Source organism: Vairimorpha ceranae, assembly GCF_000988165.1.
Source record: "Vairimorpha ceranae strain PA08 1199 chromosome Unknown NODE_19, whole genome shotgun sequence".
NCBI classification, from domain to species: domain Eukaryota; kingdom Fungi; phylum Microsporidia; family Nosematidae; genus Vairimorpha; species Vairimorpha ceranae.
The window spans coordinates 40,458-59,656 of NW_020169314.1; the positions used below are offsets into that span (position 1 = coordinate 40,458).

At 24.9% G+C, this 19,199-nt stretch overlaps 12 protein-coding genes across 12 annotated transcripts; 7 read left to right on the forward strand and 5 right to left on the reverse strand.

Annotated features, from left to right (window-relative positions):
• Positions 1-33: 33 nt before the first annotated feature.
• AAJ76_1900040730 (hypothetical protein) lies at positions 34-273 on the reverse strand (the record flags this gene model as incomplete). The annotated part of the gene is made up of 1 exon (XM_024474358.1): positions 34-273. The coding sequence occupies one exon, from the start codon at positions 271-273 to the stop codon at positions 34-36; it is 240 nt and encodes a 79-aa protein (XP_024331251.1).
• A 606-nt stretch (positions 274-879) lies between these two features.
• On the reverse strand, positions 880-1,347 carry AAJ76_1900041804 (hypothetical protein; the record flags this gene model as incomplete). Its single annotated transcript, XM_024474359.1, has 1 exon — positions 880-1,347. One exon carries the CDS (start codon positions 1,345-1,347, stop codon positions 880-882), a length of 468 nt encoding a protein of 155 aa, XP_024331252.1.
• Positions 1,348-1,997: 650 nt separating this feature from the next.
• AAJ76_1900042455 (component of the 20s cyclosome anaphase-promoting complex) lies at positions 1,998-3,401 on the forward strand (the record flags this gene model as incomplete). Its single annotated transcript, XM_024474360.1, has 1 exon — positions 1,998-3,401. The coding sequence occupies one exon, from the start codon at positions 1,998-2,000 to the stop codon at positions 3,399-3,401; it is 1,404 nt and encodes a 467-aa protein (XP_024331253.1).
• Positions 3,402-4,153: 752 nt separating this feature from the next.
• On the forward strand, positions 4,154-5,437 carry AAJ76_1900044611 (e3 ubiquitin-protein ligase rfwd3; the record flags this gene model as incomplete). Its single annotated transcript, XM_024474361.1, has 1 exon — positions 4,154-5,437. One exon carries the CDS (start codon positions 4,154-4,156, stop codon positions 5,435-5,437), a length of 1,284 nt encoding a protein of 427 aa, XP_024331254.1.
• A 378-nt stretch (positions 5,438-5,815) lies between these two features.
• Positions 5,816-6,634, forward strand: AAJ76_1900046273 (hypothetical protein; the record flags this gene model as incomplete). Its single annotated transcript, XM_024474362.1, has 1 exon — positions 5,816-6,634. One exon carries the CDS (start codon positions 5,816-5,818, stop codon positions 6,632-6,634), a length of 819 nt encoding a protein of 272 aa, XP_024331255.1.
• Positions 6,635-6,658: 24 nt separating this feature from the next.
• AAJ76_1900047116 (dna replication licensing factor mcm2) lies at positions 6,659-8,995 on the forward strand (the record flags this gene model as incomplete). The annotated part of the gene is made up of 1 exon (XM_024474364.1): positions 6,659-8,995. The coding sequence occupies one exon, from the start codon at positions 6,659-6,661 to the stop codon at positions 8,993-8,995; it is 2,337 nt and encodes a 778-aa protein (XP_024331256.1).
• A 366-nt stretch (positions 8,996-9,361) lies between these two features.
• On the reverse strand, positions 9,362-10,780 carry AAJ76_1900051237 (asparagine synthetase; the record flags this gene model as incomplete). Its single annotated transcript, XM_024474365.1, has 1 exon — positions 9,362-10,780. One exon carries the CDS (start codon positions 10,778-10,780, stop codon positions 9,362-9,364), a length of 1,419 nt encoding a protein of 472 aa, XP_024331257.1.
• A 23-nt stretch (positions 10,781-10,803) lies between these two features.
• On the forward strand, positions 10,804-11,610 carry AAJ76_1900051261 (hypothetical protein; the record flags this gene model as incomplete). Its single annotated transcript, XM_024474366.1, has 1 exon — positions 10,804-11,610. One exon carries the CDS (start codon positions 10,804-10,806, stop codon positions 11,608-11,610), a length of 807 nt encoding a protein of 268 aa, XP_024331258.1.
• Positions 11,611-11,655: 45 nt separating this feature from the next.
• Positions 11,656-12,876, forward strand: AAJ76_1900052113 (nop5-like nucleolar protein; the record flags this gene model as incomplete). Its single annotated transcript, XM_024474367.1, has 1 exon — positions 11,656-12,876. One exon carries the CDS (start codon positions 11,656-11,658, stop codon positions 12,874-12,876), a length of 1,221 nt encoding a protein of 406 aa, XP_024331259.1.
• Positions 12,873-14,732, reverse strand: AAJ76_1900055189 (transketolase; the record flags this gene model as incomplete). Its single annotated transcript, XM_024474368.1, has 1 exon — positions 12,873-14,732. The coding sequence occupies one exon, from the start codon at positions 14,730-14,732 to the stop codon at positions 12,873-12,875; it is 1,860 nt and encodes a 619-aa protein (XP_024331260.1).
• Positions 14,733-15,045: 313 nt separating this feature from the next.
• On the reverse strand, positions 15,046-15,180 carry AAJ76_1900055637 (hypothetical protein; the record flags this gene model as incomplete). The annotated part of the gene is made up of 1 exon (XM_024474369.1): positions 15,046-15,180. One exon carries the CDS (start codon positions 15,178-15,180, stop codon positions 15,046-15,048), a length of 135 nt encoding a protein of 44 aa, XP_024331261.1.
• A 1,631-nt stretch (positions 15,181-16,811) lies between these two features.
• On the forward strand, positions 16,812-17,405 carry AAJ76_1900057269 (thymidine kinase; the record flags this gene model as incomplete). Its single annotated transcript, XM_024474370.1, has 1 exon — positions 16,812-17,405. One exon carries the CDS (start codon positions 16,812-16,814, stop codon positions 17,403-17,405), a length of 594 nt encoding a protein of 197 aa, XP_024331262.1.
• Between the last annotated feature and the right edge of the window lie 1,794 nt (positions 17,406-19,199).

Here is a 19,199-nt window from a genome sequence, read left to right on the forward strand (position 1 = left end):
AAGATTATTAAGATTTAGATTTTTAACTATTTTTTACTGCTTTTTGTTAAATTCCGCTTCATAAGCCAATTGCCGCTCTTTTTTTAATCTATTTTTTTCTTCTGCCTTTAATGCTTCCAGTGTTTCTTTGGTAGTATCTTTTGCCCCAATTTTCCATTTTTCATCTTCAATTGCATCCAATCTTCTTTGTTCCTCTTGTTTTTTTTCTTCTATTTTTGCTAATTTTCTCATTCTACCTTCATATTTTTTTTTACCACTACTTGTCCTGCTCATGGGTACCTTCCATTTGAAAATAATCAACACCGTCTTCTGATATTATTACATACGTTCCAAGTTTTGGTTTTACAATATAATTTAATATTTTATTTTCTAAATGTATAAGTATTTTATCATTTTTATATTCGATATTTTTTATATCTTCCATTTTTATGTTTTTACATTTAACAAGTACTTTCATTTTAAGGGAAGTAATTGCAATGATCCAATACATTTATAAAATTTTATTACAAAGATCCAATACATTTATAAAATTTTATTACAAAGATCTAATACATTTATAAAGTTTTATTATAAAGATCCAATACATTCATAAAATTTTAATTATAAAAATTTATAAATTTTAATTAAAAGATCCAATACATTCATAAAATTTTATTACAAAGATCCAATACATTCATAAAATTTTATTACAAAGATCCAATACATTCATAAAATTTTATTACAAAGATCCAATATATTTATAAAATTTTATTACAAAGATCCAATACATTCATAAAATTTTATTACAAAGATCTAATACATTCATAAAATTTTAATTATAAAAATTTAACACATTTATAAAATTTTATTATAAAGATCCAATACATTCATAAAATTTTATTACAAAGACCTAAAATACTTTACAATTCCTTTTCCACTATTTACTATATTTTTATGTTCTACTAACATATTGTTCATTCTATTTAAAAGTAGCAGACATTCTTCATTAAGTTTTTTTATGTCTTCTAAATCATTTGTAGACACTGAATCTTTATATTTGTCATTTATTTGTAAATTTTCTTCTTCATGACACGCAAGAAGTTTCATAGCATTTTCAATCCAGTTTTTATATTCTTCTTGAACTTCTTTACACATATCCTTTCTCATATAAGAGATATCTAATGTTTTATTAAATAATATATCAGTAAGTTCCGTCTTCTTAGTGTCTTTTTCTATCGTAGTATTATTTTCTAAGAATAGTTTTAGTTTATTTATAACTTTTAAATCCTCTTTAGATGAAGGAGGGAGCACTCTACAGATAACAGAAATTAAAGATTCTATTGAATTTACAGTTACTTTCTTAGACATGGGATATAAAAAAATAAAATATTGTTTACTAGAAGTTTTATTTATTTTAGAAAAATAAAATACTGTTTACTAAGACATTGGTATTAAATGATGTATTTAATGTATGGGTTAATAGTACAAAAATATTATTAACAACATTCAGTGTAAATAAAATGCTAAAAGATGTTTATAAATCTTGTGTGATTAATACGTGAAAAGAAAGAGTTTTATTTGCATTTTCAAATTACAAAATTACATGTTATTTATAAGAATAATGTTTTTGTAGCACGTATCGTATAAATTTATTAAATTCACGTTCTTAAAGTATTTGACTTCAAGTAGTTCAGCCAAAAGAAAACATTAAGCTTTTTTTTCAACATTCTTATTATAATTGGCCAATAATAATAATAAATATAATTCATTTGGTATTTTAACTCTACGAAAAAACAAGGTGCACTTTTCTTCAAAATTTAAAGCTATCAGATTCCTGATTGAAATATTAAGTACATTTTGTAATACGAACATTTTTCTCTATGGTAATCTTAAGATTAAATTTATCTTTCATAAACCAAGAAAATTAAAGTTTTTTGTAATATTTTTGTTTTAATTTTTAACTTTGACTTAAAAGTTTATATTTTTTCTAAAGCTTGCTTCATTTTACATTCAAAATTATGTTTTATCCCCCCATGGATTTATGGTATATTTCATTGTACGATTCTGAACTTTATAATGGATCACTTTTGTTATCAGAATATATTTATAAAAATACGGGATGTAGAACATCTTTCAAGTATTGTATTCTTAATTTATTTAAATTAGGCTATTATCACAAGATTATTGACATTCTAGAAGGAGTAGATCTTAATGATTATGACATTAGAATATCATATTATAAATCACTAGTAGAAACAGAAACTAATAAAAAAATAAAAAATGTACCATTATCTTCTTATAAAAAACCAACAATAAGCAATATCTTAGACAATCACTCAATTGAAAAATTTTGGTATGCTTTGACAAAAAAAGATATTCTAAAAAAAGAACTACTTATTGAAGCTTATAGACTTGATAATAAGAATATTGAATGTTTATATTTTCTAATTAAAGATGAAATGTGTACTGATAAAGAGTTTCTAGATCTTTTACAGTTAAACCAGGAATGTAAACTCCTCTCTGACATATTTTTATTTCCTTTTTCCATTACAAATGAAATAGAAAATGTAAGTGTAGATGTCTTAGAGTTCTACCATCCTTTTTATGCATTTATTTTTTCAAAGAAATTATTTATAGAAAAGAAAAAACTTCTTCTTTTTAATTTAAGTCATAAATCTTATAGGATATACATGCACTGTACCTATACATACTTATCACTAGCATTATATTTCTTTTTAATTGAAGATTATGAAGAAGCAAAAAGAATTCTACTTAAAAGCTTTGAATTTGATAAGCGAACAGGACTTATTTACATGTACCTAGGAATTTGTTATAGTAGACTTAGAGAATGCGAAAAAAGCCTTAATTGTTTTAATATCAGTAATAGGAAGATTGTATGTACATGGAAGACATATTATTACTTAGCCTGTGAATATCAAAAAATGACGAATTTTGATAAAGCAAAATTTTATTATTTAGAAGGACTTAACGTAGACAGAAATATAATGTTACAAGAAGGGTACATAAGTTTATTAATATTTTGTGAGAGTTATCAAGAAGCACTTTCGTATATTAGTGGCATTATAAAAAGTAAAGAAACAAGAAGATTAAATAATATTTTATTATTAAAATCTTACTGCTACCTGTTTTTAGGAAATTTAAACGAATCAAAAGATGCTTTAGAAAAGTGTAGAAAGGATTACAGATATTTTTGTACAAAAGGGTACATAGAACATTTAACTAATAATATTGACTTGGCATGTGATTTTTATAATAAGTCACTTTTACTTAAAAATAGTAGTGTAATAGAAGATCTTATGACTAGTGCAACAAGGCAGAATAAAGAGAATGATGTATATAATTCTTGTACAGAAATATTTGAGTATGTGTTTATTAGTAATCAAGATATAGAAATAATATGAACTATTAAATTTAAATATATTAAAGTTTATAAATTTATTTTTATTAAATTTAAGAATAGGTTGTAAAAAAATATATTTATGCATAAATAAGTTTGCTATCTAGTAATCAAAAATAACTTAAATGGCCAAAATGAAAGGATTGTTGTTGTTACCTAAAATATGATTACTAAAAAACATAGGATTATTTAAAAATAATATTATAAATGTAAACGTGTCAAACACCTCATAACAATAATATGTGAGATATTTAACATGAAGAGCAACATTTAACAATTGTTCTAAGAAGTAGACAATTACAATATTTTTTTGTTAAAATATTTATGATTTATAGACTTAAATTAATAAGTTTTATCTTAAATATTATCTTATAAAGTTAGATCTTTAAATAACTTAATTTATAATTTTAATGTAAAATTAATAAACATATTCTTTTAAGTTTGTTATAAAAAAATTTTAAAAAATGGTAGTAAGAACAACTTAATTTATAATTTTAGTGTAAAAGTATTTAACATATTCTTTTAAGTTTGTTATAGAAAAATTTTAAAAAATGGTAATAAGAAAAATAAAATACGCATCATTCGTAATTTTTAAAAATCTTCAAAAAGCGTATTCTAAGATTAACAAAGAACAGCAAATATTCTATGGCTATTTAATGCAGTTATTATTCTAATTAAGATTATAGTATTACGATGCGTGTTTATAATCTACTACTTCTGTATTTTAATAATCTCTTGTCATTCTTTTACCCCTTTATGACTAACACTGAAAGCAATAAAGAAGACGGTGTTACTTGTCCAATTTGTTTTGGTGAGTACACATCATCTGGTGAACACAGGATAGCAAGTATGAAATGTGGTCATTTATTTGGATATTCTTGCATTTTAGAGTGGTTTGGAAAGCGCAAAATGGTTTTATGTCCTGTCTGCTCTTCTAAATGTTTAAAATCACAAATAAGACTTATTTTTTCTTCTAGAGTTGTAGCTCTAAATACAGAAACAGAACATAAACTTGTAGAACAATATTTAAATAAATTTAATGCTAAAAATAAACTTATAGAAGAAGTTAGTCGTCTTAAAACAGAAATAGATATTTTAAAACTGAATAATAAAACAGAATGTAACTGTAAAAGCTTAAAAAGAGAACTTTCTCTAAAGATGGATTTTTTTACTAAAATTAAGGTTGATGAAATATCTAATACAAGTACTATTCTTTACGATGAACTTAACGGTTATATTTTATTATCAATAATTAGAGATAATGTGCCATGTCTACTAAAATATTTTGATTCTGGAATAATATTAAAGAAAACATTTAATGATTCTAGTCATATATCTCATATGAAATATATTGATGGTAATGTTATACTGAGTATAGGTAAAGTTGTATATATTCTAAATACTTATAATTCTAATATTATTTTTGAAGATAAAATAGAAAATAGGATTGCGTCACTGGGTACAAATGTAAAAAATAGAAATAAATTATTAATAGGAGATGATCGAGGAAATGTAATATTTTACACTTTGGGGTTTTCTAAAAGGGTTATCAAAATATGTGATGTACCTATACATTCAATTTTTGAAACAGGAGGGTGTGTTTATATTGGTACAGTTTTCAATGTTTATAAATTAACACTTAATGTGGAGTGGGATGACTTTGTACAAAGCGAAGAACCACCAGAAATTGATGTATTAAATTTTAAAATAGAACAAATGACATGTGTAAATATTTTTGGTGAAGGTAATAATATAATAATTGTATTTAGAAATAAACATAACAAGATTTTACATTATTTGATTAATGAAGAAAATGAAAAAGTAATAAATTTGGGTTTAAAACAATTTGTTAAATACAAAGAAATATTTTTTAAGGGATGTATATACATTGTAGATGAAACTAATAATAAAATAATAGTGTTAGGAGATAATTATGAAAAACAAACAGAATATTCAGTAAATGAAAAAATAATAAGTTTTGATGTAAAATCAGACATATTGCTTATTCTTACCAGACAATTTATATATGTTTATAAGTAAAAATAAGTATATAAAAATATCTAAGATTAAGATTGTAGCGTAAGAATGAAAAATGTAAGAAGATTTACAATGTTTCTTATATTAGCATATGTACATTGTAGAGTGTCAATTTGAAAATCGCAAAATGTTTTTTTCTAGTTAGTTAAATAAAACATTTAGAAAAATTAACTAAAAATGCTATTTATAAAAGTTGTACTATCTATAATTGTTTAAATAAGAATTCTCAATTACAAGTTAGAAAGTATGCTCTTCTTTACTCTCCTGTTTAAATAAAAATTTTTATGCTACATTTAAGGAGATTTTTTAATTTATATGTTACAACAAACAAACTGTTTATGCAAATAACTATAAAAATCAAAATTTCAAAAACAAATACCCATGCAATACACAATTAAGGAACATGAAATGAAAAAAAAAAATTATAAAACACCTATAGATTTTATTGAAGATTATATTATAATGTATAGTAAACAGGCAAAGGTGCCTTATAAACTTTACTTTAAAAATTTAGAATATTCAAAAATATATGAAATTAGTTTATTTAATTATCTTGTAGAAACAAAAATTGAGAATTATCAAATACTTGAAAATTTGTTAAAAAAGATGGTAGTTATGCAATGGTGTGATCATACTTTTTACAATTTGACATTATCAATATTTATAAAAGGAGTTGCTATTGCTTTAGATAAAGTTATACAACAGGTAGAAGTACTGGATTTTACAAATGTTAATTTTCTTTATTTTTATTCTAATGCTAATATAAATTTATATTTTGTTATGGCATTGAAGATTGTTAATTGCTTACATATAACAAAAGAGAACAAGAATAGAGAAATTAAACTTAAAATTTTAGATACTTTTTGGTTTTTACTTGTAAAATGCTATAAAGACATAGAAAATATTAATAGAGCTTTAACAAGTTATAATCAATCTCAATTCATTAATAATGAAGAACTAAAAAAACGAGTATTTATTCCTGAAATTTTATTGGGAAGTAAAAGAATAGATATTTATGAACGAAAACAGTTAATGTCTTGTATTTTACAAGAAATTAAAATTAAAGCACAAAAAATGTGTACAGAAAAATTATATATTTTTATAGTAAATTTAATAAGTGAATTAATAATACGAGAAATTTGTGATGAATCAGAGCTTGTAGATTTTCATGAATATTCTAGGGATTTACTAGACCAATAATGTATTTTTTATTATTCACCCCTAATGCCAAAAAGAAAGTTTAGTGATGAAAAAGAAAATGAAGAACATTTGTCAAATGAAGATAATTTTGAAACATCTGGGATTTTAAAAGATACAGATGAAAATGTTAGTGAAGAAGAAATTGTAGAGGAAATTTTCAATAATGATAATTTATTGAGTGATACATATTCAGATACTTATCATCAAAGTGATTATGACACAAACCTGGCTGAATCAGTAAATGTAAGACAAAATGATATGATAGATAACGATTATCAGGATGTTGACTTGGAAAAAGTTCTTTATGAAAATAATCTTTGTAAAAATTTTATCGAAAAGCCATATTTTGTTGTATCGGTAAAAAATCTTTTTATCAAATTTCTTAATTCATTTAATAGTAAAAAATACATTAAAGAGATAAAAAAAATGTGTTCTGAAAATCTTGAAAGTTTATATGTAAGTTTTATGGATATTACGGAATACAGTGATGTATTACTAAAGCTTTTAGATTTATATCCAGAGCAAACACTAGAAATTTTTGAATCTGGATTAGATCAAATTGTTAAAACTTATTTTCCTAACTACGATCAAATCAAAAAAAAGTTACATTGCAGAATTATTGGGCTTCCAGTAAGTGAAAGCATTAGATCTCTTAGAAATAATCATTTAAATAAACTAGTAAAAGTTCGTGGTGTAGTCACCAGGCGTACTGGTGTATTTCCACAATTTTTTATTATTAAATATACATGCATGAAGTGCCAAGCTACATTTGGTCCATTTGTAGCTAATAGTTCTAAACCCTCGCATTGTTATGAATGTCAAAGTCGAGGACCTTTCATTATTAATAGTGCAGAGACAGTTTACAAAGATTTTCAAAAAATTACGCTACAGGAAGTTCCTGGAACAGTGCCGCCAGGTACATTGCCCCGATCTAAAGAAGTACTACTTTTTTATGATTTAATAGATTTAGCAAAGCCAGGTGAAGAAATTGAAGTTACTGGTATTTATAAAAATAATTTTAATGTATCTTTAAATATTAAAAATGGATTTCCTGTTTTTTTCACAGTCATTGATGCTATCTCTGTTGACAAGAACGTAGGAAAAGTAGAACTTACTGAAGATGATATCAAAGAAATCAAAAGATTTGCTAAAAATCCGAGAGCCAAAGAAATTATTTTTAATTCAATAGCACCTGGTATTTGTGGACATTACAATGTTAAAAGGGCAATTGCTATAGCTTTATTTGGTGGTGTAGCTAAAGAGAAGAATAATCATCGTGTTAGAGGTGATATTAACGTATTGCTATTGGGTGATCCTGGTACTGCAAAATCACAATTTTTAAGATATGTTGAGAAGGTTAGTAACAGGGCAGTGTTGGCAACTGGACAAGGTGCTAGTGCTGTAGGTCTGACTGCTTCTGTCAGAAGAGATCCTGTTGTACGAGAATGGACACTTGAAGGCGGTGCTTTGGTTCTTGCAGATAATGGTGTATGTCTTATTGACGAGTTTGATAAAATGAATGATCACGATCGTACATCGATTCATGAAGCTATGGAACAGCAATCCATTTCTATTTCTAAGGCTGGTATTGTTGCTACGTTACACGCCAGATGTACTATTATTGCTGCTGCGAATCCTATAAGAGGTGTTTATAATTCGTCTTTATCTTTTGCGCAAAATGTAAATCTTAGTGATCCCATTTTGTCTAGATTTGACATTTTATGTGTTGTTAAAGATGTCATAGATTCTACTGAAGACACGATTATGGCAAATTATATTCTTGATTCCCATGCGGGTAAAATACGAAGTTTAGTTGATACTGTAGATCATGAGTTTTTAAAAAAATATATTTTATATTCTAAAACACATTTCACTCCAATATTTTCTAATGTTAATGTTGACAAAATATCTAATTTGTATTCAGAATTGAGAAAAGAAAGTATTTCTTCAGGCTTACCTATTACTGTAAGGCATATTGAGAGTATTATTAGAATTAGTGAGGCATTTGCTAAAATAGAATTAAGGAATTATGTCACATTTGAGGACATAGATGAATCTATAAGTGTAGTTTTAGATTCATTTATGGGTGCACAAAAATATTCGGTAACAAAAAGCATGAAAAAGAAATTTCTTAAATATTTCAAAAAGAGTAACATTGAAGTCATAATTTTTATAATTAAAGAAATGTTTAATGAAAGATTACGAGCTTATAATTCTAATTATATTTACAAAGAAGAACTTGAAAAACAGTTAAAGGGATATGGACTTAGCTGTCCTCTTAATTTTTTTGAATCTAAAGAATTTATTGAAAGCGGGTTTGTGTTTGATAACGAAAAAAATTTTATATTAAAAAATGTCTAATAAATTATTAGTTTTTTTAAATATTTTTATTTTTTTTAAAATATCATGTAATCTTATAAAATTTTTATTTAAAAAGGAATAGTATAATTTTGAATAAGGACATTTTTTTTATTAAATTTAAGCAAACAAAATTAAACTATTTTTATTTGAACAGAGAGTTTATTTAAGATTTAAATGAATTTTGTGTATATTGAATTTATTTTTGATATATGAACTTACTGCAATGCAATTTTTGTTAATGATAATATTTTAAATTGCTACATATTAGTGTCTTGTAAAAGTAAAAATATTTTTTAAAAGATTAATATTTATAAAAGTAAATTGCCTCTTTTATATCACAAAATCTAATTAAACTTTTAAAACAATTTAACATAAAGATTTAAAATATTTATTTTCGTATTTGTTAAGACCAGTACCATATTGCATTGCCTTTTTAGGAGCACAAGATATTTTAATTAACCCATAATTTATTAAAAGCTGTCTAATAACAAATTTATCTTTTATTAATTCATCATTAAAATTAAATGAATAATTAATAACATCACTATCTAATAAAGGCAGTCTTGCTTCTAAATTGTTATTTGAAATAACACGATCATCTCTAGAAAGATTATTATAAGACAAAGTTACTACATCTAATAACATCCTATGTCTGCAATTCTCTTTTTTATATTTACTATAACCACCAAACAATTCATCAGCACCACTTCCTAAAAAACACACTTTAGAATATTTACGTGCTTCTAAAGCTGTATAGTGTAGAATAAATCCAATATTAAAATCCATGCTTCTCTTTTTTGGATAAATTAAATTAGAAATATTTATGTAATTTGATTTAAGATCATCTAAATTAATATTAACACGTATAAATTGCCACGATCTTTGTATATATAATCTTTTTAGCTCCAAATAAGCATTTAAACCGGCTTTTCTATCGTGCGAATCTTCAAATCCTGTATTGATTAAATATATTGTTTGAGATAAATCACTTACTAAGTGAAGATACAAAGCTACTAATACGCTATCAACGCCACCACTAAAAAATACGACAAGATTATTAGGTACTAATCTTTTTTTAAACGCTTTTTTTAAAATTTGATCTAAAAAATCTACAGTTCCAGAATAGCTTCTATTCATCGGAAATTGTGAAAATTCCTCTAAAAGACCTTCAGATATTTTACAATCTTCTAAAAAATACTTCTTAAGATATTTATGTGACTCAATAAAATAACGTATAGAAAAATTTTGTTTCTTGTATGATGACATTTCACTTCGTTGTAAATCATAAGAATATAAGTTTAAATTGTCTAATTCTATCTCATATTTAACAGATGATAGCTGGAATTTATCTTTGCTTAGTCCTAAACTTTTTTTACCGACATCATCTTTAAAAAATAGTACAACATTCTGAAAAACGATTACCAGTGCCAATTCATTTTGAAAAATATTTATTTTTTTGTAAAACTTTTGTAAAAAATAAGATGGATTATCTATACAACACAAGCCATTAGTATTTAATACAACATTGCATTCTTGAAGTGTTTCGCATATCATATCGCTAATAAATAGTGTATCACTTTCTTTATTATTATATATTTCTCCGTTATACAAAAAAATAAAGTTTTGTGTTTTAATGGGTTGTTTTACAATACTACGTATTGCAAGAACCGAAGAACATATGTATAAATTATTATACATGATACATTGAAAAGAATCTTTGCCTCGATTATGTATTAGATTAAGTATTTCTTCATCATAATCCTTTGATAAATAAATTCCGCACATTAAAGGGGTTTATTTTATCCCTTATGAGTTCATTTATAAGAAATGCGGCAACTAAAAAACGGAAAACGGGAATTACAGTATTAGATAAATTTATTAATACTTTAGAACCCGGTACAATAATATTGATAAAAGAAGACGAGTATTCCTTTATTCATAATTACTTATTAAATATTTTTTTATCTGAAGGCGTTTGCGAGAATGAATCTAGAATTTTAGCTGTCAGTAAAAACGGGCCGGTAGAAATTTATCAAGTTGACAATGAAAAAGTTTGTGATGAACAGCTTAGTAAAATGTATATAGCATGGAGATACAATAATTTACGGCCCGATAAATCTGATTGTAAATTTTTATTGACTGATAAGCTGGATTATAGACACGATTTAATGGCAAAAAACGATATTACTGTAGATAATATTATTGAAAGACTAAATAGTTGTTCGAATTATAGAGTCGCATTATTTTCACTATTTTCTCCTTCTTATAAGGTTAATAACATTTATCAGGCATTATATAACATTAGAAAGGCAGTAAGGCTACATGGGCATGTTTGTATGATATCTATACCGACATTTTTTTATGATAAAGTGATATTTGATCAATATTTTGATATTGTTATGTCGTTAGATTCTAATTTTTTCACAAATTTATTACCTAATTACAAAGCAATAATTCATTTTGAAAAAATAACTTTTTTAAACAAAATTCGTGAGAATAATACAGATACTTATAAATTTGGCATAAAATTTTATAAAAATAAACTTGTTATAGAGAAAATTGACATTCCTCCTGTTGATATCGAACAACCGTCTATCGATTGTAGGTCGTTTTAGTTAAAAAATAAATAAAGAATAATTTTTATTTTTTAACCGTTAAAAATGATTTATCTTTTTGAAAATGCAACGGGATTTACGCTTTTTAAAAAACAAGATGATAGAATAAAAAAAGTGAACTCATACGAGTTTAAAAATAATGATGAATTACTTGAAACATACGAACAACTTGAACAGAATAAATTACCAAAAAATTTAGAAAATTTTTTATTTTCTGAATTGAAGGATTTGAATGAAGTTCTGGCTGTTAGAGATACTAAATTACAAAAGCTTATTACAGAATCTTGCAATATTTCTTCTAAATATGTACAAGATGCTAATTTTAAGCTTATTTTAAGTGAACTTGATAAATTTACTAGCGAAAATAACAAGCAGAAAACACTTTTTTTGTCTCACAAAATGGCTCTAAAAAAGATAACTTATAATGCTGATAAATTAGATACAATGATTATACAATCTATAAATCTATTGGTAGATATTGATAAGGATATTAATTTACATTGTATGAGGATTCGGGAATGGTACGGTACACATTTTCCTGAATTGTCGTTAGTTGTAGACGATAATCTTCTTTATTTAAAAATTGTATCAATAATCGGAAATCGAAATACTTGTTCGTTTGAAAAAATACAACCTGTTGCTGGTGATTTGTCAGAAAAGATATATAAATTGTCTGTTAATTCGATGGGCACAGAAATAGCAGAAAATGATGTAGATAATATTATAAATGACTGTCAAAGTATTATTAAAAACTTTGAATATAGAAATAAATTATCAAGTTATATCAAAGAAAAAATGATGTGTATAGCACCAAATTTAACTAATCTTATTGGAGATTTTATTGGTGCAAGACTTTTAAGTAAAGCGGGATCTTTAGAATCCTTAGCAAAGTATCCCTCGTCTACTATACAACTTTTAGGAGCAGAGAAAAGCCTCTTTCAAGCACTTAGAAATCAGTCTAATACGCCAAAATATGGTTTAATTTTTGAGTCGTCATTGTTAGGACAGGTGTCTTCAGAATATAAAGGTAAAATTGCTCGTACTCTTGCAGCAAAAATATCTCTGTGTGCAAAAATTGACGTATCATCTAAAGATCAAACCGGTAAATATGGTACTGATGCAAAGAATAAAATATTAAACAGAATAAAAAATTTAGAAGATGCTAGCAGACCTAAAAAAAAAGTTATTACAAAATCAAAATTTATTGTTAAAGAAGAAATAAAATATGACGATAAAAATGATATAAAACGCAGTAAAAAAAATTAAACATTTACTTTTTTCTTTGAATTTATAAATTTATAAATTTTTTCCATAATCTTTTCAGGTGTAAATCCTGCTTCCTTATAAACATCTTCACATTTACCACTCCATCCAAATCTTTTGATTCCTATTTGATAATCACTGTATTTTTGCCAACCAAATGTCGTTAAAGCCTCGATACTGATTTTAGGTATTTTTTCTGGTAAGATTTGTTTTTTGTATTTCATTGTTTGCATTTCAAAAATTTCCCAAGACATAAATGATACGACAGAAATATTCAAATTTTTGTATTTGGATTCTATTTGCATACATAATTCAACTTCGGAACCAGTTCCTAGTAATATAAAATCTGGGTTTTCATGTTTAACTAGATAATAAGCGCCTTTTTGTGCTTCATTTTCACATGACTGTTCAATAACTGAAACTTTTTGTCGAGTTAAAATAATTGCTTTTGGACCGATAAGCTTACAACAAGCAGATAAAGCACCCCTACACTCCTTAATATCACATGGACGCATCACTATCATATTTGGAGTAGCTCTCATGGTAGCTAGTACTTCTATGGGTTGGTGTGTAGGCCCATCTTCCCCAAGACAAATAGAATCGTGTGTTAAAACATAAATATTATTAAGTTTATCAAGGCATCCAAGGCGTACAGCAGGATATCCATAAGTTATAAAATTCAAAAATGTACTAAAAATTGGTATAAAATATCCATGGCCTGATATACCATTCATGATACCAAACATTGCGTGTTCTCTTATACCAAAATTAATATAATTTCCTTTCCTATTTTCTCTTGAAAAATCACTACTATTCGAAAATTTGTTAAGACATGAACTTACTAAGTCTGCACTACCGCATATAAACTTTGACTTTTTCTTTAATTTATCTAAAACAAGTGCGAAGGATTTTCTTGTAGCAAGCTTTGAATAGTCAAAAACGTTATCAACATATAAATGTTCTGTATCTAATTGTTTTTTCTTAACTGTTATTTTTACTTGTTTTGCTTCATCAATTTTTTTATGTTTGATGTTTCTCCATTCATTTAAAAGATCATCACTAACGTAAAATGGTATCTGAGGAATTTCATATTTTTCTTTAAGCTGTTTTACACCCTCTTCTCCTATTGGACTTCCATGTGCCTTTGCTTTACCTTCCAAAATGCAATCTCTGCCTATTTTTGTGTGTAAAATAATCATTTTAATTTTTTCTGTCTTAAAATCTAAAGCATTTCGTATCTCATCAATATTTTCACCCTCTACTTCAATCACATGAAAATTTAAACTTTCAAATCTCATAACTACATTTTCGTTCATTGATAACGATGTTGAACCATCAATAGTTATTTTATTAAAATCGTATATAAATGTGATATTGTTCAAATTTAGATTCGCTGCAATTGAAAAAGATTCTTGTGATATTCCTTCCATGTAACAACCATCTCCAAATACGCAGTAAACGTGATTATCGATGCCTAATTTTAGAAAAGATATGGCATAGCCGACAGAGTTAGCAACTCCTTGTCCTAAAGGACCAGTTGTGACTTCAACGCCTTTACATTTTTTTTCCCCATGTCCAGGAGTAACACTATTTACTTGTCTAAATCTTTTTAAGTCGGACATTGTAATAAATCCTAATAGATAATTCATAACGTATTGCAAGTTACAAGCATGTCCATTGGAAAAGATAAAAATATCACGACCTGGCCAATATTCATCTTCTGGATTTACTTTAAGATATTCTTTGTAAAGTATGTATATAAATGGTGCTAAGCCTAAAGGAGCACCAGGATGTCCGCTATTTGCATGTTGTACCATGTCAACAACAAGTGTTCTAACATTATAGATATTTTTGTTCATAAAAATTTTATTTCTCAAGTTTATAAAATTAATTTAACAAATGATATTTTGTTTCAAAATATGTTTTACAGTTAAACGTTTAATAAATTTTAATTGTATGTTAAAAAATATGAAACAATGGAATTTATTAATAAAAAATATTATTGCTTTTTCAGTTGAGGTCTCTCTGTTTTATATAAATGGAGGTTTAAATTTTTTTAACCTTAAATTTTAAAATGCTAAACAAAAAATTAAAAAAACAATTTTATTGAACTTTGGAAAGAATAATTTTTATGATTTCTAAGTAACATAAAACGCATCAAATATGGCAAAATTAAGGTTCTACACCAAATGGGTGTTTTTTGGAATCAATATCATTTTTTTCACTTGGGAGAAATAATAACATTGTTTTTCTAGTCAAGCTACCTAACCTATTCAACTGCTTACCTAATCTAACGAAAGTCTGCATGATAAATATATATATAATTATTTCTTTCTGGGAAGGTTAATGACATTGTTCTGTTTTTTGTTTTATTGCAGATGATTTACCTTTAATAGAATTAATATTTATACTTGTTGGTGGGTTTTTAAAAAAAAATTGTGGTTTACTGTTTTATGTTTTTTCATATATGTTTATGTTAGGATAAAACATGGGTTTATCAAACAATTATTATTTATATAACAGACACGTCAAAGCCATTAACCCAATACTGCTGATTGACATGTCTACATCTTTACTGCCGTCAGTTTAAACTTTACAAATCCTTTCCAAAAATTAGAAAAAGCAATTGATTATTTTTTAAAAAATTTATTATTTTACACATTTTGTTCTAAAAAGATGGTCTTTTATAGCTTATAAATTTAGTTTTTATTTTTTTAACTTTCTATTTTAAAATTTGGGGTTAAAAAAGTTTGAAACTCTATTTATATAGAACAAGAGGCCTTAACTGAAAATTAACCTAAATATTTTTCAGGTACAATGATTAGCATTATGAATAAAATTATTGTTTATAAATATGTTTTGATAAATAATCTTTTAAAATGGTGACCAATAAATAAAACAAGAATCAAATATAAAATTTTTGTTGGAATTCTGCTTGATATCTTTTTTAAAACCAATAATATTAAATAAGCAAATTGCATTAAATAAAAATTAAGTTTCAAAAATAATGTTGTAAACATATTTGAAAAAAAAACATAAATTTACAAATATTCTTTTTCATATAACTTATGAAAGCATGTAAATGTTTTTAAATTTATCTGTGCATATCTGCATATATTATTTAATACAACAAGATTACTTAATCTTTTCTGCAATTTTAAAATATATAATATCTACAAAGTGACAGGTAACCTTTATATGCCCAATTTCATAAATGGCTTATGTTATTAAATTGTTAAAGAAAATAAATTGCGTTTAAACATAATTAAATAATTAATAAAAAATTTCAAGGGGGCAGATTTAAAAATAAAAATTCCTTTACTTTTTGTATAAAATCAACTTTTAAAATTAAAAGATAAAAAATAGCTTATAAAATATTGGCTTTTTTTGATGTTTGCTCTGCAATAATACTAAAATTTTATTTAATTTAAAAATTAAAATAGAAATTTGTGTAATATGACATTTAAGTTAACAATGATACAAATTTTAATTAAATTTTAAATGATGACCAAAATAATGTTCTATTTAATCACAAATATAATTTAGTAAATATTAATGACTTTGTTTTGCGAACTTAGTTTTACACAAGAACACGTATTTCTTTATTTACCGTAAAAAGTTAATTACTCCCAATTTCTTTTCTTACTACTAATTTATCATTTTAAAAGTATTTTCTTTTCATTAGTAAAAGATCAAAAATATTTTTTAGTATTTCATATTAGAAGTTAGTTTATAAATTAAAAATATTTGAGAAGAAAGAAGAAAATTAATCAAATTTTCTCTTTAAAATTTTAGCATTTACTTTAAAAGTAGGTATGACGAAAGTTTCAAAAAGAATTCTGCAATTGTGATTACAAACCAGAATAATGCTTATAAATATTATATTTTTTAATTTAATTAAACTTTAACTTTTTATAATAATTTTATTTGACCCTTTAATGGTCAAATTTTTTACTGGATGTGTCATGTCTGGAAAAACTAGATTGCTTTTTGATTTTATTAACCTCTGCTGTAGCGAAAATTATTTAGTTCTAGCTCCAAAATTAGTTGTTAAGGAAAATGGCAATAAATTAACGAGTCGAGCTGTTAAGGACAAATACATCACTCCAGATCTTTGTTTAACTGAAAATGATAGTATTTTGAAACTATTTAAAGAGAAACTTAAAAGAAACAAATCTATCCAAATCGTCTTTTGTGACGAGATACAGTTCTTTACGAAGCAACAGATTGATGACCTTTTTACGCTTGAAGAAGATTATGGAATAAAGGTAGTCTGCTTTGGGATTAATAAAACTCATCGAAATGAAGATTGGCCTACAATTGAGTACCTTAAAAGAAGAATCCTTGATATTACGACTCTTGAAGTAAAGTGTATGAGCTGTAGGGCAATTGCGAATACGAATATACGAAGTGATTATAATTTAGAAGAAGAAACAATAAGTATTAATATTAAAGATGGAGAAGAAAAATATTTTCCTATTTGCAATGAATGTTATAAGAAAAAAACTCGAAAATGGTTCTCACTCTTTTAATAAAATTTTTATTTTTATCGTCTATGTTGATTTGGAGGTAATAAAAAATTTTTAAGGCTACTATCCTAGGAGTAGTAATGTCGCTTGTCTCATTTTATTGAAGATATGAAATTTTATCATGTCTTCAGCGTATCCATTCGCTTTATGACATGCTCATATAATTAACTTTAAAATTTTAATAGCTGATCAAAAACTATCAAATTTTTCTAGAACACTACGTAAATTCGGTTTATCGACCACAGATTGACACAAACAAAAAAATTTAGTTGCGCATTCATGAGCAATCTTCAAAATTTAACCAAATTTTTATCCTTTTGCGTCACTTATTGCGATTATAAGAAAAGTTACTTTTATCAAATCGTAAAAAATTTTAATTTTATTAATGTGGAACTGTAAATTAAAAATTATTTATATTAAATATAATAACAACTTTGATGAATGTTTGTTATAAGTAATTATAAAATTTTTCTTTTTTATAGATTCGCTACAATTTTTTTCTTATTTGTTATTGTAGATTATCTTTATTGGATGTTTATAGGTAAATTTCTGCATAAAGAAACTAAATATAATTAAATGTTTTGATATGCCAAGGATGTATCATGCCTGTGCTCCTCTGGCATTGTATTGTCAAATAATTACTGTTTTTAATTTTTGTTACAATGTGTTAACATTCCTTTTTGGTAAAAATTAATTTTCTATTTGCAGATTGTACAATTGCGCTACATTTAAAACAAGATGTTATTTTACTTTAATTAATATAGTATACTTTTTTTTAACCCCAAATAATTTTACGTATAAAAAATTTAATGCATGATGACAATTTTTTTAACATTTACTACTTAAATTATTTTTTCAATTTAACTTTATTTAAATGGTCCCTCAAAGCATGCAGAATTGAATAAAAAAGTATAAATCACAATAAGTAGAATATTTTGTATGTAGTAAAACTCTATACATTTATATTAAACTTTAAAGTGCGGGTAGTTTATACATTATAAGCATTTTAACATCTGTTTTTGATAAACTTTTGCAACAAGTTGAGTCATTAATGCTAATTCTATAGAACAAAGAACGTAAAAAAAATTTACTATTTGAATTTTACAAAAGAATGTAGATGAAATTTACATTAAAATGTTGTAAAATTAAATATACTTTATATTAACAAAATTTAATGTTTCAGTTGAATGCTTTCTAACAATTACGTTACCATTTATAAACGTAACGATAGAAATTATTATATATGGAATGATTTCAGCTATTTTTTGTAATAGATGAAAAAAAAAGATTTGTTTGACTCCATAAAATATCTGTTAGTCAATTAATATTTACTTTTAGTTTCTACTTAAAGTTTATAAATGAAGGCATATATACGAAAAGCAACAAATAAAAATAATATCTTTCTGATTATTATTTAGAATTAAACATCATTAAGAGAAGTCACAAAAATTGATTAAAAAAACTAATATTTTTTTTGTAATTTCAACTTTGTCTAAATCTTCAATTTATTACTTTTTGTAAATTTCAATAGAAAACACCCATTAATCTATGTTTTCCATTTATAAAAGTCATCATACTAAGGCGCGCAAAAATATTTTTTTTTAACTAACAAATTTTAAAATCTTATGGTATAGTTAACAATAACACCACAATTTTATATATATTCGAAAACTTTTTTTAGTTTTATTTTTCATTTAGCAATGCAAAACAGTAACTGTGGTATAATTCTGATACCACATTTTAAGGTGACCAATGATTTACAATATCACGTTGAAACGTCATTCGTTTTAATGATTA